The sequence below is a fragment of the Staurois parvus genome, unplaced genomic scaffold (genome assembly GCF_062004578.1).
Source record: "Staurois parvus isolate SC_StPar_1 unplaced genomic scaffold, SC_StPar_1.0 ptg000267l, whole genome shotgun sequence".
In the NCBI taxonomy this organism is placed as follows: domain Eukaryota; kingdom Metazoa; phylum Chordata; class Amphibia; order Anura; family Ranidae; genus Staurois; species Staurois parvus.
Genome location: NW_028318063.1, coordinates 64,374 through 87,021, shown reverse-complemented (window position 1 = coordinate 87,021; position 22,648 = coordinate 64,374). Strand labels below are relative to the sequence as shown.

The window sequence follows — 22,648 nt, the reverse complement described above, 5'->3', positions numbered from 1 at the left end:
GAAACCCCCTTCCTGATCCTCATCTGAGGGATCATAAATAAGTGTAATAAAGTGAATCCATCCCTTAATAGGGATAACATCCACCATAGCATAGTACACATTACAGTACTATGCTATGATGGATGTTCTTTGTCTTATTACTGGGGCCCTACATGGAGAAATTCTAATGCGGCTGATGACAGTGGCTGGATGAGATTTGTAAGGAGAGGAAAGAGTGCCACTATTGATGACCATAAGTGGGGTACTGATCTAGGAAGAGTACTGAGGATTGAAGGGTGATCCACAAAGGGTGCTGGCCCTGTGGGGTCTTTGTAAGAAGGTGAGGGAGCAATCTGGCTATTGGAGGAGTGGCACCTATGATCACGGTCACAAGATTATCACCTGCATGTGTGTGATGTCCAATTGAAGCACTGAATTTGCTGTGGATTTTTATGTGTATATATGTAGGGGGTTCATATGGACATTGGGGGATTGTGAGTTCTTTATAGTGTGGTTCACATTTTTTTCACTTGTTCTCATCCCTATTAAGGGATGGACTCGCTTTATTACACTTATTTATGATCCCTCAGATGAGGATCAGGAAGGGGGTTTCACTGATTGTATGATTTATCATGCATTTATATATATTTGTGTTAATATATGTTATATACGGTATTACACTTATTGCGTTAATAGTTATTTAGCGCTGCACTACTTATGTTGTGATTTTCATTTGCACTTTGAGGGTGAAGTTTTAGTGCCAGCAGCTTAGAGGGAGGGATTGCCCGTATAAGTGCAGGAGGAATTTTCCCAGATTTTACAAGCTTCCCATCAATATAATATAAGTGCCAAATTATGAATTTGAAATTAATGTTTATCAAAAACCCCAATTATTTATAGTCAGGTTTTCTTTCAGCTCAACAAAAATCCAGTATTTTTAGGCCTCATTCACACAGGTGCTGAATACATTTGTTTATGCAGGTACTGCATCAGTCTATGGTGATCAGGGGTGCACTGACCATTTGGAAACTCGGGCACTGCCCGAGGGCCCGGGGTCAGTAGGGGGGCCCCATGAGATGCCCCTGGTACCTTTTTCATAGGCTTTTTTGAGTTTGGGCAAGGACACAAGGGCCCCATGATCTCCTATTGCCTGGGGGCCCCATGAGTTGTCAGTCCACCCCTGATGGTGATGCAGCAGCTCTGTCCATACAGCTGCTTGTCCTAATTGTGGGTTGTGGGTACTCGTGTCCTAAGGCTTGTGGGTGCTCATGAGCGGCTTCAAACATAGACATTGTGTGTTTGAGACCGCTCATTTGCACACCTGTCAAATCAGGATGTGTGGCTGTTTCTTTACCCCTATAGACTTGCCTACAGTAGGCTGCCTGCATGCTGCACCAGACCGCATCAGCCACATAAACAAATGGCCACTTCCTGGTGTACAGGCCTTCTTTGTGAATACGGTCTTTGAGTTGTCACCAGAGCATTTACTAAAACTAATGCACTCAGAATCTGGTGCAGCTGTGTATGGTAACCAATCCACTTCTAACTTCAACTTGTTCAATTAAGCTTTGGCAATAATACCTGGAAGCTAATTGGTTTCTATGCAGACTTGCACCAAATTTTACACTCTCCAGTTTTAGTAAATAACCCTCATTGTCTTTTTGATAGCTTCTTTGATATCCTTATTTCTGATACTGTAAATGATGGGATTGAGCATAGGTGTCACCACAGTATAGAGAATAGTCACCACTCTGTCTTGCTCTGCAGAAGACGATGACCTGGGATGCAAATGCATGAACATGATAGTGCCATAGTAAAGGATCACAACAGCTATGTGCGAAGCACAGGTGGAAAAAGCTTTTAGTTTTTGAGTGGTGGAGCGCAATTTCAAGACAGACAGTGTGATCCAAATATAGGACACAAGGATGAGTGTGAAGGAACCAAGAGCAAAACTCGCTACAGAGATGTACTCTGCTAATTCAGTAAACCAGATATCTCTGCAGGAAAGGCGGAGAAGAGGTGGCATCTCACAGAAGAAGTGGCTGATGAGGTTTGATTTGCAGAATGGCAACTGAAAGGTAAATGTTGTCAAGATTAAAGAGTTTGTAAAACTCACAACCCAACATCCAACCACTAGACCCGTGCAGAGTTTTTTCTTCATGATAAGGTTGTATTGTAATGGTTTACAGATGGCAGTGTATCTGTCATAGGCCATGACTGCCAGCAGTAAGCACTCCACACCTCCCACAGATAAATGGAAATACATTTGGGTTGCACATCCTACAAAGCTAATACTGCGATCCTGAGATATGGTGTTTACCAAAATTTTGGGAACTACTGTTGAAGAAAAGCAAATATCAATGACAGAGAGGTTACTCAAGAAAAAGTACATGGGAGTCTGAAGTCGTACATTAAGTCTCACAACAATGATTAACAGAAGGTTTCCAGACAAAATCATCAAGTACATCATTGAAAATATATAGATGAAGATTATTTGGAGACTGAAAACATCTGAAAGTCTTAATAGAAGGAAAGTCCTTACAGGTGTTTGTGTCGTGTTCTGCACAACAGTTTCCAGCATACTGTATTTTTCACAAATGGGTTTAAAAAGTAAATTTACGTAACTCAAGAATAAAAAATATGCTCTAAAATTGATACATTTTTCTTCAATTATTTGTAAAATACTGGAAAATAGTTGATACAAACATTTTTCTTAGAAAGTTTCATTATAAAAATAAAGGTTTGTTTTTTTCCCAAAAATCAATTTTAAAAAATGTAAAATGACATGCAAATACATAAATGCTTAGAAGTAAATAGCTGAAATAAAATTCCATTTTTAGTTTTCTTTTTAATACCACACTCTAAGAGTAAGCCTATAGTTTTATAGACAACCAAAGAAAAGCTTCTTAAAAAATGAAAGTCACATTGTTCTTAAAAAACTTTGGCTTCTTGTTGGTAGGCTAGTGTATGTACATCCTTGCACAATAGCCCTCTCCTTATATAATGGTCATTCATGTGCTGTGTATTCCGTCTCCATCAAACATCTTTGATGTGGTTACAAGCACATTTTAAGTTAGACTGGTATAAATAAGAGTGATGCTGGCTGGCAATATCGAGATAGATAATTGTAAAGTCCTAGAAGAATAGACCAATTACTTATTAAAAGTGCTTAATTGATTGTGTAAAATTATGTTTAATTATTTGAGTTTCTCCGAAGTAACCACTTGCCCTCCTGAGGATTTACCTCCCTTAATGACCAGGCCTCTTTTTGCTACTTGATGCTGAACTAATTCAACTGATTGCGTGGTCATGCATTGCTGTAGCCAAACAAAATTTATGGCCTTTTTTTCACACAAATAGAGCTTTCTTTTGGTGGTATTTGATCACTTGTGTGCTTTTTATTTTTCATGCTATAAACAAAAAAAGACCGAAAATTTTGCAGACAAACGATATTTTTTATTTTCGGCTATAAAAAATATTTTGTAAACTCAAAGTTAGTTATAAATTTAGGCCAAAATGTATTCTGCTACATGTTTTTGGCAAAAAAATCCCAATAAGTGTATATTGATTGCTTTGTGTGAAAGTTATAGCGTCTACAAACTATGGTATAGATACTGCAATTTACACCATTTTTTTGCTATACAGCGCTGCACTAGTTTAACTGACAATTGCGCGGTCATGAAATACGGTACATAAATGAAATTTATGTCCTTTTTTCACACAAATAGAGCATTATTTTTGTGGTATTTTATCACCTGTGCGCTTTTTATTTTTGGCTCTATAAATAAAAATGTTTGAGAGAAAAAAAAACGATATTTTCTCATTTCTGTCCTAAAAAATATCCAAAAAAACCTAAAAATGTGTCATAAATTTAGGCCAAAATGTATTCTGCTACATGTTTTTAGTTAAAAACATCCTAATAAGTGTATATTTATTGCTTTGTGTGAAAGTTATAGCATCTACAAACTATGTTATAGATAATGGAATTTACACAGCTTTTACTTTCTGATTGTCCATCACATTTCTTGAGGTGCTAAAATACCAGGATAGAACAAACACCCTCAAAATGACCCCTTTTTGGAAACTAGACACCCTAAGCTATCTGCTGAGAGGCATATTGAGTCCATGGAAGATTGATTTTTTTTTTCCACAAGTTTCTGGAAACCGGCAAAAACTTTTTTTTTTTTTCACAAAGTTGTCATTTAAATGATATATGTCTCACACAAGCCATGGGTATATGTGGAATTACACTTTAAAATACATTCTGCAACTTCTACCGAGTATGGGGATACCACATATGTGAGACTTTTTGGGAGCCTAGCCACATACAGGAGCCTGAAATCCAATGACCACTTTGAAAGCCTGAAGGTGCGTAACTTCTTCATTTCACTTCCTCACTTCTATCACAGTTTTGGAGGCCCTGAAATGCCAGCTAAGCACTAAACCCCCCCAAATGACCCCTTTTTGGAAAGTAGACACCCCAAGGAATTTAAAAAGAGGCATGGTGAGTATTTGCAGATCTCATTTTTTCTCACAAGGTTTTGAAATATATAAAAAAAAAAAGAAAAAATATGTTTTTGTTTTCTTCTTCAAATTTCAAAAACTTGTGGCAACAAACAAGATCTGCAACATAGTAAAAAGAAATATAAACGAGCGCACCTATAAAGAATAAATAGCAGCTGAACATAAGGTAACCAAACACCCTAAAGAACCAATATATCATAAAAATGCAGCACTATGGGTAGATGAGGAACTGATACATATATCAATACAGTGAATAGAGGAATTAGTCCATGTAGCAGTTAATAATATAAATATAAATATAAAGTGACTTCCAGTGCTCTCCTTTAATTCGTATTCAGGCGTTGTGCGGAATGGTGCAGAAAAAATGCACACTCACCAGAACGCACAGATAAATGAGCGTTTGTTAAGCATATGTTCCCGTCTGGGTCTTTAGGAAAAGGTCTGTGATGCGATAACCTCCCTCTAGGGTTCCTGGGTGCTCCTGTCCGCTCCCTCACAAGGTGGATTGCGGACTTCTCCTTACAGCACGCCCCTTGTCCAATGAATGGGTGAGTAGCTGAAAATTGATGCTCCCCAGGGGAGTCAAGACAAGGACATACCCATAGTGTAGTAGGTGGTAAAAGAATTTATTCGTATGTCAAACTACTCGATAGTATACAGCGGTATGTGAAAGCAAATTGTGGACTAACCGTCCAGGTTGAAAGATGGCCGCCGGAGCTCCACGATGCTCCGACGGCGTGACGTCACGGAGTTCTTGGCTCCTCCCAAGAACCAAGAACGCCGTGACGTCACGCCGTCGGAGCATCGTGGAGCTCCGGCGGCCATCTTTCAACCTGGACGGTTAGTCCACAATTTGCTTTCACATACCGCTGTATACTATCGAGTAGTTTGACATACGAATAAATTCTTTTACCACCTACTACACTATGGGTATGTCCTTGTCTTGACTCCCCTGGGGAGCATCAATTTTCAGCTACTCACCCATTCATTGGACAAGGGGCGTGCTGTAAGGAGAAGTCCGCAATCCACCTTGTGAGGGAGCGGACAGGAGCACCCAGGAACCCTAGAGGGAGGTTATCGCATCACAGACCTTTTCCTAAAGACCCAGACGGGAACATATGCTTAACAAACGCTCATTTATCTGTGCGTTCTGGTGAGTGTGCATTTTTTCTGCACCATTCCGCACAACGCCTGAATACGAATTAAAGGAGAGCACTGGAAGTCACTTTATATTTATATTTATATTATTAACTGCTACATGGACTAATTCCTCTATTCACTGTATTGATATATGTATCAGTTCCTCATCTACCCATAGCGGTGCATTTTTATGATATAAGATCTGCAACATACTCTCCATGCTTCTGATCAAATTCCTTGGGGTGTCTACTTTCCAAAAAGGGGTCATTTTGGGTGTGGGGGGGGGGGGTTGGTGCTATCCTGGCATTTCAGGGCCTCCGAAACTGTGACAGGTAGTCAGGAAGTGTAATTGGGAAATAAAGCCCTTTGAAAGCCTGAAGGTGCTTATTGGATTTTGGGATTGTGGTATCCCCATACTCGAGAGAAGTAGCAGAATGTATTTTGGGGAGTAATTCCACATATACCCATGGTATGTGTGAGCAATAAATCATTTAAGTGACAATTTTGTGTTAAAACATTTTTTCGTCATTTTCCAAAAACTTGTGGTAAAAAAATAAATTCTTCTATTGATTCAACGTGCCTCTCACCAAATAGTTTGGGGTGTCTACTTTCCAAAAAGGGGTCATGTTGGGGGGTGGGGGCATTTTATGCCCAGCATTAGAAGTTTATGCCACATATCACTCACTCTTCTAACCACCTGAAGACCAAGCCTTTTCTGACACTTTTTGTTCACCTGAAAAAAATCTGTATTTTTTGCTAGGAAATTAATTTAAACTCTCAAACATTATATATTTTTTTAAAGCAAACACCCTAGTGAATTAAATGGTGGATGCTGCAATGTTTTATGTCACAAAGTACTTGAGCAGTGATTTTTTTAAAAAAATACACTATTTTTACTTTTAATGCTCAAAAACACAAAATATTGGCCAATTCAGTAAAATATAAAATATGATGGTATGCCGAGTAAATAGATACCAAACATGACATGCTTTGAAACTGTGCATGCCCCGTGCAATGGGGAAAATCTGCATACATTTTTAATATCCATAGGCAACGTTTTAAAAGTCTTTACAAGCTACCATTTTAGATTTACAGAGGAGGTCTAGTGTTAGAATGACTGCCCTTGATCTGACGTTCGTGGCAATACCTCACATGCATGGTGCAACCGCTGTTTCCATACTGGCACAGGGTCAAGGCTCACGAACGCAGATGTACACATGTGCAGAGTGGAGAAGGGTACTTTTTTACGTTATTTTTATTTTTTTAAATTATTTTTACACTGTACTCTTCATTTTATATTTTTTTTTAGCACTTTTAATGCTATCGCAGGGAATGCAAATATCCCCCTATAACTTCAGTGGGCATTGTCATATATTCTTTTTTGAGAAATCTGGGTTCTATCAGACTCTAGATATCTCCTCTGTCCTTACATTATCTAATAAAATCAAGTGTGATCAAATGCTTTCCCAATTTACAAATGGCGCTGTTTATATCCTGTGAAACTAAAGTGATGAAATGCTCATAGTTTCTGATTTCTTAGGCTATAGAGATGATTGGCACCACTGTGGTCTCCAATCAGTTCTATGTTCAGCTGGCAGAAACACCAGCCGTGTAAGGCAGTGGGGGAGGGGGGCAAAGTCTCCCGCTGCTTGTAAAAGCAATCCTGCAGCTAATTGGCCACTAGGATTGCTTTTACATGAAAGCCGATCGCCGGCTGAAAAAAACGATACCAGGAAGATGCCTGCAGCTGTAGGCATCATCCTGGTATAACCATTCAAAGTCCAGTAATGTACCAGTACCTCGGTTTATGAATGTAATTTGTTCTGCAGGACATTTAGTATTGTGAAAAATTCATAAACTGAAACACTTTCCCATAGGAATGCATTGGAAACCAATTAATCCGTTTCGAAGTTCAGAAAAAAACAGTAAACACTACTAAAATACCGCATGAGTTATTTTCTTAACTCATGCGGTATTTTAGTAGTGACAACCATGTGTTAATATTTCAGCAGTCAGTGGGGTTCTCCACTGACAGCTGAATGTAAAAAATTGCTGGCAATTAAAAAAAAAATTAATTGCAGGCAATTCACTCAGCTGTCAGGTGCCAGTTTTTAAATTTAATTACCACTTCTTTTTTTTTTACCTTCACTATACAGTAGTTCATAAATTCAGCAGTCACTTTCCCCCTCCAGCTGAAAGAGAGAAAGTTTCTTTTAGTTTATTTCCCCAAGTTAAAAGATACAATGTTTCCTTTCAGTTTCTTAAAAGATACAATGTTTCCTTTCAGTTTCTTAATAGATACAAAGTATTATTTAGCTCCTGGGAAACTGACAGCTAATGTTGTGAGCTATAGTGAAGAAAAAAAAAAAGACAGCAATTGCATTTAAAAATCAGCACTGACATACACTTAGTATTGTGAAAAAAAATTGTAAAAAATATGTAAACCAAGGCATTATTTTCAACGGATTTTCATTCGTAAACCAAAAATTACATTAAGAGAGGCATTCGTAAACCAAGGTATTACTGTATATGCCATGTTCTTTTTTTTTTTTTTTTTTTTTTTTTTTATGCAGCCAGTGGACTGAATGAAAAAAAGAGAAGAAATATCTGCCAGAAAATGTGTGTGGTATGCCCACCATTAGAATATAATGCCCTGCATCCACCCACTTCTAATGGTGGGCACACATTAGGTCACACTTTGCCACATGCGCCAGTTCCAAGATTGTACAAATGTCTAAACAGTAGCACACTTGAATAAAGATTGTCCACGTATAAGAGGTACCCCATATGAAAAAAGGATGACACCAAGTCCCAAACTATCTTGCCACTACTCCCCATGTAGTCTGGGCATTCGGGGGGCTCCACATGACTATCTTTTCCCATGTAAATCCGAAACTTATAAGTATAGCTTGTTGTCCTCTCACAGGTCTTCTACATCTTGACCCCATATCTGGCACACTTGCTGGGGAGAAATTGTTTGAATGCAAGGCGGCCAGAAAAATTAATGATGGACTTATCAACGCAGATTTTTTGCTGGGGAGTATAGACATCTGCAAATTTTTGGTTAAGGTGATTTACAAGGGGCCGAATTTTGTAGAGCCGGTCAAATTCAGGGTCACCCCAAGGATGACAGAGTGTATTGTCGTTGAAATGCATAAAACACATTATACTCTCATATCTATGTCTGGCTATGGCAGCAGGGAACACGGGCATATGATGAATCGGGTCTGTGGACCAATACAACCACAATTCATTTTTTTTAGTAATGCCCATGTTGAGGGTTAGGCACCCAAAAAAATTTAAATTCAGAAACCGTAATGAGTTTCCATGTGGATGGTCTGGCAAGGTTTGAATTTAGGTTGGCAGCGATAAATTACTGCACATATTAATTGCTTTGATCCGCAATCGATGCATACAGATCTGTGAAAAACAGCTCCAAAAATCAAGGGGAGTAGTTAAATTTGCTGTTTCCACCTGAATTCCGGGTTGGACAGTGATTGGTGGAAGTACGGGTACTGCAGAATTTGTGGGCTGCCAATCGGGATTTGCAAGCACATCCGGAAGAATACTAGGGGCTCTATGGGCCTGTGTGAGAATTCTTGGTGGCTGTGGGACAATGCTTGTGCTCGCCACCGCACCAGCTTGTACTACACTTCTGGGACTTGCCACGTCATCAAGTCATACTGCAGTGCTGGTATTATTATACAGGATTTATATGCCATCAACAGTTTGCCCAGCGCTTTACAATTTAACGGGAGACAATACAGCAACAATACAGTTCAATACAAGAGGGTCAGGAGGGCCTGATCCTGGGAACTTACAATCTAAGAGGTATGTGAAAGACCAGGATGTACTAGACCACTGGTGCTCGCCAGTTCACCAAAAGGTACCGCGGCACTAGTACTGGCACTCTGCTGCATATGAGAGTCATCAAAATTTACCGACAAGTGCTAACAGAGATCAGGCCTGATTCTGCGAACACTGTGGTTTTGTGTGCAATGTATCAGGTGACAGGGACCTCCTGACACTGCACTTGCTGGGGGAGAAGGGGGGGTAAGTGTAGGGGCTAAACACAGGTGCTGGCTGGTGCCAGGGCTGATCCCGCTAACGCTGCATTTTTGGGAATGCTATACTAATGTGAATGCTGGTATAGTGCTGGTCTGATCAAAGATATTGATCCGTTCAGACACTATACTAGCAATGGAGGTTTATTATGTATGAGCGTGTTTCTGGCAATCAAGGGATATACAGTGGGGATCGAAAGTTTGGGCACCCCAGCTAAAAATTTGTATTAATGTGCATAAAGAAGCCAAGGAAAGATGGAAAAATCTCCAAAAGGCATCAAATTACAGATTAGACATTCTTATAATATGTCAACAAAAGTTAGATTTTATTTCCATCATTTACACTTTCAAAATAACCGAAAACAAAAAAATGGCATCTGCAAACGTTTGGGCACCCTGCAGAGTTAATATCTTGTACTGCCCCCTTTGGCAAGTATCACAGCTTGTAAATGCTTTTTGTAGCCAGACAAGAGTCTTTCAATTCTTGTTTGAGGTATCTTTGCCCATTCTTCCTTACAAAAGTCTTCCAGTTCTTTGAGATTTCTGGGCTGTCTGTCACGCACTGCTCTTTTAAGGTCTATCCATAGATTTTCAATTATGTTGAGGTCAGGAGATTGTGAAGGCCATGGCAAAACCTTCAGTTTACGCCTCTTGATGTAATCCCCCGTGGATTTCGAGGTGTGTTTAGGATCATTATCCATTTATAGAAGCCATCCTCTCTTTAACTTCAGCTTTTTCACAGATGGCATCAAGTTACCATCCAAAATTTGCTGAAATTTTATTGAATCCATTTTCCTTCTACTCATGAGATGTTCCCTGTGCCACTGGCTGCAACACAACCCCTAAGCATGATTGATCCAACCCCATGCTTAACAGTTGGACAGAGGTTCTTTTTATTAAATTCTGTGCCCCTTCTTCTCCAAACGTACCTTTGCTCATTCTGGCCAAAAAGTTCAATTTTAACCTCATCGGTCCACAGAACTTGTTTCCAAAATGCATCAGGCTTGTCTATATGTTCATTTGCAAAGTTCAAACGATGATTTTTGTGGTGAGGACGTAGAAGAGGTTTTCTTCTGGTGACTCTTCCATGAAGACCATATTTGTACAAGTATCTCTTTATAGTGGAATAGTGGACCACAACTCCAGTGTCTGCCAGATCTTTCTAGAGGGATCGTGCAGTCAAACGTGGGTTTTGAATTGTTTTTCTCACAATCCTGCGAGCTGTTCTGTCTGATATTTTTCTTGGTCTTCCAGATGTTGCTTTAACTTCCACTGTTCCTGATGACTGCCATTTCTTAATTACATTCCGAACAGAGGATATTGACATCTGAAAACGCTTTGCTATCTTCTTATAGCCTTCTCCAGCTTTGTGAGCGTCAACTATTTTCAGTTTCAGTTTTGAAGACAACTGATTAGAAGAACCCATGGTGCTGATTGTTGGGGCAAGGTCAGATGATTCTGGGCATTTAAAACCCAGACGATGATTGAGAACAATCCATGACACTGGCAGGTCTCAGCTTGGCAAAGGGGGCGGTGCATGCTATAAATTCTGCAGGGTGCCCAAACTTTTGCAGATGCCATTTTTTTGTTTTCTGTTATTCTGAAAGTGTAAATGATGGAAATAAAATCTAACTTTTGTTGACATATTATAAGAATGTCTAATCTGTAATTTGATGCCTTTTGGAGATTTTTCCATCGTTCCTTGGCTTCTTTATGCACATTAATACAAATTTTTAGCTGGGGTGCCCAAACTTTCGATCCCCACTGTATATATATGTGTGATTTTGCGCACCTGTGCTGCCCTGTAGCAGTATTTCTGCTATAGGGCGGTCAGGAAACGGTTACAGAAGCAGTTTGTGTTACGGTGCTGCGTTACTTTAACTGAAAATTGTGCGGTTGCACAACGCTGCATTAAAATTAAATTTACATCTTTTTTCCCCATGAATTGAGCTTTCTTTTGGTGGTATTTGATCGCCTGGGCATTTTTTATTTTTTGATCTATAAAAAAACTGGCGGGAAATTTGAAAGCTGTAAAAGGGACATTCACTAAAATCACATAGTAAAACATTACTGTATCAAAGCATTTCACATACATTTTGTCCCTAGTGCTTTGTCCCTAGAAGTAACCAATCTAGCCATAAGAAGTGCCCGTAGTTCTTTACTGGGGACCACATTCTGCTCTACTTGTACCCATAGTTTGTCTGAGGAGGCAAACCAGGCTGGAAGTTGGTCCAGAATTGTTGCATAATAATACATATATATTTCTGGAAGGCCTATTCCTCCTTTGGATTTATGTTTGGTGAGAGACATAAACGGAATGCGCGGCTTCTTCCCTTTCCAGGTAAATATTTTTATGGCCACCTCTAGCTTATAGAAATATTGCCGAGGAATAAGAATCGGTATAGTTCTAAAGAAATATAATATTTCTGGAAAAATCAACATCTTGAATGCTGCTATTCTTTCAACCCACGGAATTTCAAATTTATCGATTCTTTGCATTTCCAAAATAGTGGACTGGTACAATTTTTCAAAATTATTTTTAAAGGTATGTGAGGACGGAGCTGAAATACAGATACCCAGATAGTCTAATTTCTTATTGGTCCAATGATAGGGAAATTTGTCTTTAAGAAAACTTAAAGGACTTTTTCGGATAGCAATTGGAAGGGCCAAGATTTTGTAATATTTAGTTTATAATAGGATACTTCACTAAAAAGACTGCAGGTTAGTGGAGACTGCTGTAAGGGAGTTCACTGGGTCTGTGACAGTTAGAATGACATCGTCCGTGAATAGACCAATTTTATGTGAAGTGGATGCTACCTGGATGCTCGAGATCCGTGGATTAATTCTAATTTCGGTCGTTAAGGGTTCCATCACCAACAAAAAGATGATAGGGGATAGAGGACACACCTGTCTTGTGCCATTTGTGATATTAAAGGGGGCTGACAGGGCATTGGATGTGAATACTTGGGCCGAGGGAACTGTATATAACGCCATAATGGCACATTGTATGAAGCCATTAATACTAAATTTGGATAGAGTAGCATCTAGATATTGCCAGTGGACTCTGTCAAATGCCTTCTCGGCATCTAGTGCCAAGAACACCGCCTGAAGCCCCCTTGATTCAACCAAATGCATCAAATTAAGAATCCTACGGGTCCTGTCTGCAGCCTGTCGACCTTTTACAAAACCTACTTGGTCAGCCTGATGGAGAAGAGGGGTAACATTCCCTTTAGGCAAAGCTTTAATAGCTGCACTTATCTCGCTTTCCATAATGGGTTGATTGAGCTCTTTCAATTTTTGTTGTGATAATTCAGGTAGTGGTAGATTATGTAGAAATTTATGGATCAGCTCTGGGGTAGGCTGTGGAGTGCAAGGGTCCTCTTTAAGAATATATAGTTGGGAATAGTAAGATTGTAACGCTGCCGCTATTTTATTGGGATGATAGGTAGGTTTGTTCGACACAGGGTCCACGATTGATGCTAACTTAGATTTTTATTGCCTAGTAGCGAGATATCTTGCAAGCATTTTACCCGCCTTATTCCCTTGCGTATTAAAGGACGTCTTGATTTTTTTTTAGATTTAGAGCATGTCGCCATGCCATAATGGTCCTGTGCTCAAATCTAGCTTTTTGAAGTTCCTGCAAAACAGTAGGGGATAAGGATTGTTTATGGAGTTGCTCTAATCTGGATATCCTATCCATCAAATCCACAAATTTTTTGTTCCTGTCTCGTCTTGCTTGAGCGGCCAATTTCAAGAGTAGACCCTTACAAAATGCTTTATGGGCGCACCATGTACTAAATACATTTGTCTCAGGAGAAGCGTTAATGTCAAAATATTCTTGTAAGGCTGTAGTAAGGGTACAACGAAAAGCAGGGTTATAATACATAGATATATAATTTCGCCATAAAAACACTGGAGAAAATTTTAAAGACTCCTCAATGCTAATTGAGATAGGTGCATGATCCGACCACGTCATAGGATGGATTTCAGCACTGGAGACATTTTGTAGTAATTGGATATCCGTCAAGAAGAGATCTATTCTCGAGTAAGATTTATGAAGTGCAGAGTAATGCGTATAATCTCTTTCAGATGCATGTAGACATCTCAAAGGATCATACAAATTGACTTCAGATAGTGCATTGGCTAAAGAGTGTCTCAGACTGCGGGAGGGATGGGAAACATCTAATGAGCTATTTATTATAGCGTTAAAGTCTCCACAGAATAATAATAAGCCCTTCTGGATTTTAGGTACTTTTTTTCGTAAAGAATTGAAAAAGTGGATCTGGTGCACATTAGGAGCATAGAGGTTGACTATGGTGTAAGTGATATTATTAATTTCACACACAATAATTAGGTATCTACCTTTGTTATCTGAAATTTGGGACAAAAGCGAGAAAGCAACAGAATTGCGAACAGCTATAAGAACACCACATTTTTTATCAGGACCATTAGACATAAAAATATGTGGATATATATGATGTGAACAATGTGGAATCTTAGTGGAAGTGAAATGAGTTTCCTGAACACAGACTACATCTCTAGCTAGTCTTTGTGCTTCTCTCCACATAGAATGTCTTTTGAATGGGCTGTTAAGGCCATGAGCGTTCATAGATATTATTTTCAAAACCATGGTGATTTCAAGAAAATTGATGAAAGGTTGCCCTCATGGTGCAGGAGTACACTGAATGGTAGCATAGACAGTCCAAATAGGTAGACTTACATGACCCAAGGTGATCCTGGTCATGGAGGGGAGAGAGAGCTATCGTCCAAATAGGGTGAGAGGAGTTCGATATGTGTGTGTATATATATATATATATATATATATATATGCCATATCTTACTAATCAGGATGCTCTGAGGAAGGAGGTTTGGAAAAATTTTAACAAAACAAAAAAAACAGAAAACGTGAAACTTTGTGTGAATTCAATCACTTTGGTGAGTGGGGGGTTCAGAGCTGAGAAACACAGCTCACTAAATTGCCGTCCAGGAGCACAGCAGGTACACAGCAAATAAGTAGGAGGTGTGGAGACGTAGCAATCCGAAGCATCATCCTGCTACTTGTTCCCAGTCAGGCGAAATTCCTGGGTGAAGCTTTACCAGACGCTGGCATTTCATCAGTTGGGAGGAGGCCCCATTTTTTGGCTAACTGGAATCCTTCTTCAGAATTACCCATGATCACACGATTATCTTTAGTGATAATCAATTTAGTAGGGAAGCCCCACTGATATTTGATGTCGTTATTGCCTAGCAATTTCGTGAAGGAAAGCAATTTTTTGTGTGCTAAAATGGTATGTTGCGAAAGATCGGTGAATAATGTAATCCCAGCGTAGGGGGCAGGAAGTGGAATATTTTCCCGAGCAAATAGCATTAACTCTTCCTTGATGTGGTAAAAGTGAATTCTTGCTATCACGTCTCTGGGAATGTGATCCTGAAGAAATGAGGGCTTTGGCAGTCTATGGGTTCTATCTACCACTACTTCTCTATTCGGAGTGTGCGGTAGCAGAGTAGAGATCATTTGTTGGATATATTTGCGGAGTTCCACAGCAGGTATATTTTCGCCAATGCCCCTGAATTTCACATTATACCTGCGAGAGCGGTCCTCCAGATCCACTAATTTCACCTTTAAAGCTTTCACATCTGCTTCTGTCTTGTTATATGCATCAACTAGTTTGTTATGTGCTGTAGCAATTTTGCCCATTTTGGTTTCCACATGTGAGACTCGCTCCCCTAGACACTCAACATCCTTGTTAACTTGCGCCACAAATCCCATTATATCTTTATGCAGGGATCCTTGAAGCATAATTAACATATCTTTCATTACTGATGCTGTAAGGGGTAAGGACTCTGCGGGGTAATCTTCCAAATGCTCAATGAGCTCACTGGTGGTATAGTGGGAAAGTGAATTTGTATGTATTTGGTCACATATGGAGTGCACATCTGTAGAGCAGCATTGCCTGTGTTTCTGTGGGCTGCTGGATGGGGATGAATTTGCAGGCCTGCAGTCATTGCTGGGCTGGATGTATGCAGAGGAGGGCTGTGATCCTCCCCCTCCCCTGTCCCTGGAGCTCAGGAAAGGGACAGTGATCGGCGTCATGTTGAGGGGAGGATCCACCCGCCGGAGTAAAATACTCCGTCAATTTGTGGGGCACCTCCTTATTTTTCCGCTTCCCCATGTGTCCTCCTGTGTGCCTCCCTCGTTTAGAGGGCTTACTATGTTGATGGCGAGTTCACCAGCTGCCTCCCATCGCTGTCACTCGCCACAGATCTCGGTGGCTCCCGGAGCTCTGTCACTGAGCCGCCATCTCCATCCGCTGCCCCCCCCCCCCCCCCCTTTGCGCTATATTTCAAATTTCAGTGTTTTTTGTTTGCTTATATTTAATTTTATTATTCTTATATTATTATTTTGTATGATTATTTTGAAATTATAATTTTACTAGACTCTTGTTCGGACAGATTTCATTGAGTTATTACTAAAAATGACAGGTCTACAAAAAAAATACATATTTCCATGCAAACAAATGTACCGCTTTGAGCACAGAAATATGGACATAATCAGATTGCTAGGGAGGTTAATCAAGATGGCAGACAACAGTGTTAGGGCGTACATGGAACAGTGGGGTTTATTTACTAAAGCTGGAGAGTGCAAAATCAGGCTCACTTCTGCATAAAAACCGATCAGCTTCCAGGTTTCATTGCCAAAGCTTAATTGAACAAGTTGAGGTTAGAAGCTGATTGGCTACCATGCACAGCTGCACCAGATTCTGAGTGCACCAGTTTTAGTAAATCTACCCCAGTGTGTGGTGATGAAGCTTCTTGTGAATGAAGGTGTAAAACCCGTGGATATCTACAGAAGACTCTACAGAAGATTTTAAGCACAGTATGGTGATGAGACGTGACCATTTGAATGGTGTAAACGCTTCAAAGATGGCCATACATCAGTAAGTGACGATCTTGGCCATGGTGGTTCTCAGCCCAAAGCAGTCATTCCTGTGAACATTTCAGCGCATGGAACGCCTGATCCTGGATATCAATGCATACCCTGTTGTGAAATTCATAAGAGATTAATATTTCTGTGGTCAGTATTTCAGCACTGTTGACAACGTGAAGCAGGCTGTCCTAGGATGGTTCAGGCATGCTGACAAATCTTATTATGCTGAATCTTTCCTGGCTTAGTTAAATGCTAGGATAAGTATATAAATGTACCAGGGGAGCATGTTGAAAAATAAATGCAGTTTCCACTCCCTGAAAGTTGTTTTTCCTGGTTTGACTTGAACTCCCCTCAGTAAGTTTGGTAAGTGCATTTAAAATAAATAAATACATAAATAAATAAAATTATATATATATTACTCTGCAAACGTTTTAGGAGGGTGTGAAAAGAATAGTGTCAATTTGTAAATTAAGAATGCTTTCAAAAATAGAAGTGTTAATATTTGTTATCATTTAGCAAAATGGAAAGTAAATCAACAGAAGAGAAATCCAAATCAAACCACCCTTTGCCTTCAGAACAACTTCTTCTAGGTACACTTGCATACAATTTTTGAAGGGACTCAGCAGGTAAGTTGTTCCAAACATCTTGGAGAACTAAACACAGACCTTCTGTGGTTGTAGGCTACCTCAAATTTGACTGCCTCTTCATATAGTGCCAGACAGACTCAATGATGGTGAGATCAAGGATCTGTGGGGGCCAGGCCATCACTTTCAAGTCTCCTTGTTCTTATTTACATTGAAGATATAGTTCATAGTGACAATGGATGTATGTTTGGGGTTGTTGTCCTGCTGCAGAATACATTTGGGGCCAGTCACATGCCTCCCTGATGTTATGACATGATACATAAGTATCTGCCTGTATTCCCCAGCATTGAGGACAGCATTGATCCTGACCAAATATCCAACTTCATTTGCAGAAATGCACTCCCAGACTTGCAAGGAACCTCCACCATGCTTCACCGTGGCCTGTAGATACTCCATTATTATGTCATTCTCCAGCCCTTCAGCAAACAAACTGCCTCCTGCTACAGCCAAATATTTTAAATTTTGACTCCTCAGTCCAGAATACCTTCTGCCACTCTTCTTCATCCCAGTTCCTTTGTTTTGTGCATAATTGAGGCACTTAGCCTTGCCACATCCTATGCATGAAAACAGGGGTGCAGAAAAATGGCAGCAGGTGCTCTGGACTTATGAGTCAAAATAAGTAAATATTTGGCTGTAGTAGAGGCAGTTTGTTTGTGAAGGGCTGGAAAGGATTACAATAATGAGTGTCTGCAGGGAGGCGTGTTATTGGGATCAGTGTGAACTAGCACTGAAAGGTATGCAAAAAAATCAGTTGATAAGGATGACAAAAACTGGGATTTCCTGTGACCATATTTAATGCTCTCTGGAAAGTGAAACACCTCATTGTTAGACGTGGTTTCTTTCTCCTACTACAGGGGAGCAACAGGTACCATCCAATAATAGCAGAATAATTGTCTGCTAGGGATTGTTTATCTGGTTATGATATCTAAAGGGGGGGGGGGGGGAGGTAATTGAAATTAATATACTGTTTTAATGGCATCCCAGTCTTAGTCCGTAAGGTTCAATATTGAGTTGGCCCACCCTTTGCAGCTATAACAGCTTCAACTCTTCTGGGAAGGCCGTCCACAAGGTTTAGGAGTGTGCCTATGAGAATGTTTGACCATTCTTCCAGAAACGCATTTGTGAGGTCAGGCACCGATGTCAAACGAGAAGGCCTGGATCACAGTCTCCATTCTAATTCATTCCGAAGGGGTTCTATCGGGTTGAGGTCAGGACTCTGTGCAGGCCAGTCAAGTTCCTCCACCCCAAACTCACTCACCCATGTCTTTATGGACCTTGCTTTGTGCACTGGTGCGCAGTCATTTTGGAAGAGGAAGGGGTCACCCCCAAACTGTTTCCACAAAGTTGGGAGCATGAAACTGTCCAAAATGTCTTGGTATGCTGACGCCTTAAGAGTTCCCTTCACTGGAACTAAGGGGCCAAACCCTGAAATACAACCCCCACACCATAATCCCCCCCACCAAACTTTACACTTGGCACAATGCAGTCAGGCAAGTACCGTTCTGGCAACCGCCAGACCCAGACACGTCCATCGGATTGCCAGACAGAGAAGCGTGATTCATCACTCCAGAGAATACATCTCCACTGCTCTGGAGTCCAGTGGCGGCATGTTTTTACACCACTGCATCCGATGCTTTGCATTGCACTTAGTGATGTAAGACTTGGATGCAGCTGCTTGACCATGGAAACCCATTCCATGAAGCTCTCTATGCACTGTTGTTTTGTTAATCTGAAGGCTGCATGAAGTTTGGAGGTCTTTAGCTATTGACTCTGCAGACAGGTGGCCACTTCTGCGCACTGTGCGCTTAAGCATACACCGACCCCGCTTTGTCATTTTACATGGCCTACCAGTTCTTGTCTGAATTGCTGTTCCAGGTTGCTTTCACTTTGTTATGCCACTAACAGTTGACCAAATAATATTTAGTAGCAAGGAAATATCACAGATGGACTTATTGCACAGGTGGCAACCTATCACGGTACCACGCTTGAGTTCACTGAGCTCCTGAGAGCGACCTATTTCTTCACAATGTTTGTAGAAGCAGTCTGCATGCCTAGGTGTTTGATTTTATACACCTGTGGCCATTAAAGTGATTGGAACACTTGAATCCAATAATTTGGAGTGGTGTCCGAATACTTTTGGCAATATACTGTGTGTGTGTGTGTGTATATATATATATATATATTTACATGAGTCGCGTAAGTTGAAGAAATTAATTGTGAGATATAATGTTTAAGTCATACTTTTTAATCTTATTGCTATCTGTTTTTGTTAGTGACTTAATTGTAAAATAAATCTTAATTTACTCTTTTATTGTCTCTGTCCACACTTTCACAATTTTCTTGTGGTTAAGAATATCTGCATAAAGCAGCAAGTTTCAGGGAATAATTATTCGGTCAGTGTAATTATATTTGTTAGTTTATTTTTATCTTGGAGGCACTGTCAAGAATTGATCAATTAACTGTTCAAACGTTCTGAAATTAATTTTGGAGGTGCTGCTGAGATTCTAATAAATTCTTTCACAATAAAATTGCAGTTGAGATTATTGTGTAGCACAGACACTATTGTTTTAGAATAAACAAATGCTTATTGATTCTTGCTCTAAGTAGTGATAATAATGTCTGTTGTTAGCAATGAGTCTGATTGCCTGACTGTTCATCATGCGGATCCCATATACATATAATTAAAATTCTGTTTAGGTATGAAGATAAAAAGATCCATGTCTCAAGAATCTCCACTTGTATATGTTTCAGCACCTCCCTTGTTCATTCTTCAACTCTTTTCACAGTAATAGCAGAAGTATCTTCCACTATTTATTCATCACTTTCATATTATTATGCATTATGAATGTATTCCATTGACATAAATAAAACTATTTACAATATACTGTATGTTTTTCAAAGAAGATTTTTATTGAACATTAAGGCATTACATATTTTAAAACATAAAGTCACTGGACCTAAAATGGTCCCACAAATAACACAAAAAAATTCTATCCCTCAATATTAGGAGTTCCAAAGTCCAAAAAGCAAAATTTTTCATACATAATAGTAGTACAGTATATTTCAATGGTTTACAGACTGTGTTGTGCTTATCATGGGTCATTGCAGCCAATATGCTCTGTGGGCTCCATTGACAAAGTGATATCTACCTCTTTAAGATCTGCGGTAAAATACCTCTTAGCACTTTTAAAAAATTGTTTGCAAGTCACAAAAAAAACTTCTAAAATACTGCATACAGTATTTTATGGAAATTTGCAGTATTTATCTCATGAATCCGTTCGGTCGTTCCTCTCATGATGTGATATTCAGTGGGATGGTTACACTGGAACAGGACAGAAGTGTCTTCATGACCAGAGGGAAGCCTCAACCACATCTCGTGTCTTCTCCACCGCTCATTGCAATCCGCCTCTTATGGGTACAAGTACATGCATATAAATCAAAAAATATTTAGTGATCCCTGTATCAGGGAAGGCCATGGATAACCTACCAAATTCCACTTACATTGTATCAATATACATATGTAACTCTATAAATCTTTCTTATTATATATGTAATGATTCGGTGCGTGCTAGCTGCTCACTTCCTTAAACAGACCTCAATGATAATATCAAGGTAACACGGGCTTATTTTCCTTGCATGTGATTGGGTATTGTTTGTAAAAAGAAGCATTACCTCATTTACTAAGCTCTGGAGCAACTGCACATGCAGAGTGCTCAGTCTATTTGCCCCTAAATAAACCCCACCGTTTCTTTCTTTTTCATATTTAGGTTTCTATGCATTACTGTTGAGAGAACTGATCCAAAAACTACTCCAAATTGGCTATTATATTCCTTAAATATTGCATGCCTGGACAACTACTTATTTACCATATGCATTTATTTATTCCTTTAGTAAACTAACTTTAAAGCCATTATATGAGGTATTTACCGAGCATTTTTGAGGTAAATACCACATAGAGGGATAGCGAATTGATATTTTCAGCATCACGTGATATTTAGTAACAATGTGTCAGATCACCTAAATACCGAATGTGATCTGCTTAAGTAAATGGGGCCCTGTATCCCCTATAACCAAAAGGAAATACATTTAGGCTGTTATTTTAAATTAATTAATTTTAAAACAAAATGGCTTTATCCCAAAATATTGTATTGTTTAGCATTTTAGGAACTATGATAATGTGAACAATTTCATGCTCTCAACTGTGTGGGAAGAGTTTGGGGATGGCCCCTTCCTGTTCCAATATAACTGCGCACAGTGCACAAAGCATGGTCCATAAAGACATGGATGATCAAGTTTGGGGTGAAAGAACTTGACTGGCCTGACCTTAACCCGGTAGAACACCTTAGAGAATTAGAGCGGAGACTACGAGCCAGGCCTTCTGGTCCAACAACAGTGCCTGACCTCACAAATGCGCTTCTGGAAGAATGGTCAAACATTCCCATAGACACCCTCCTAAACCTTGTGGACAGCCTTCCCAGAAGAGTTGAAGCTGTTATATATGCAAAGGGTGGGCCAACTCAATATTGAACCCTACGGACTAAGACTGGGATGCCATTAAAGTTAATTTGCATGAAAAGGCAAGACATCCCAATACTTTTGGCACTATAGTGTATATGCTTGGTATGTAATTTGTAAGGAAAGATATATAAGAAGAAATTATTTTTAACACACCTGTAGTACAATAATTTTATTGTTGTGTGTAATTCTACAGTCACAAAGCTCTACGGACAATGAGGAACAATAAAAGTAGTTTAGGACACAGTTTGTCAATTACTGGTACCGGTTTCTTTGGCTGCACTTCTGACTGCTTTGGAAGAGTTTCTGCTTGAAATAAAAGTATAAAAACTATTAAGTTGTCAAAGAGCTCTGCGTTTTACTGAAAATATTTACTTCCTCTATGGTCACCAGGAAAGGAATCATGGTATAATTTAAGAGGTAAAGGCTTTGACCTTCCCTAAACTTAAAAAACAATATGTGGTTGCTTTAATTGCTAGGGATTATTTATAAAGTATTTAACATATGTAAATGGTAGACAAAAAGTGCACAAGACGTGGTAATACATAATAGGTATAGAATATATATAAGTGAACAGCGCAAACCTAGACCTCTACATCAAATCAATATACAAAGTGCAAACATATATAAAAAATTAAATAAATAGTGAAGTCCATCAAAATTAATAAACATAAAATTCAAAAATAGTTTGTGCAAACAGAAATTTTCAAATTTTTCTTCTATTATAAAGAAACTTCCACCTTCCACCCGTGAAAACCAACATCAAATGCACTCACCAGATTAAGGTGAATGAAACGCCTTTTAGGAATTTATGGGATCCTAAACCCTCTTTGGTATCCACTCTATAGGAATCC

The 22,648-nt window shown here is 39.4% G+C and overlaps 1 protein-coding gene across 1 annotated transcript; it reads right to left on the bottom strand.

Annotated features, from left to right (window-relative positions):
• Positions 1–1,615: 1,615 nt before the first annotated feature.
• Positions 1,616–2,449, bottom strand: LOC149459218 (olfactory receptor 5V1-like). The gene has a single exon (XM_089681422.1). It carries the CDS (start codon positions 2,447–2,449, stop codon positions 1,616–1,618), a length of 834 nt encoding a protein of 277 aa, XP_089537548.1.
• Between the last annotated feature and the right edge of the window lie 20,199 nt (positions 2,450–22,648).

Coding starts and splice junctions, on each gene's coding strand:
- LOC149459218 (XM_089681422.1), bottom strand. CDS start 2,449: ATGATGTACTTGATGATTTTGTCTGGAAACCTTCTGTTAATCATTGTT.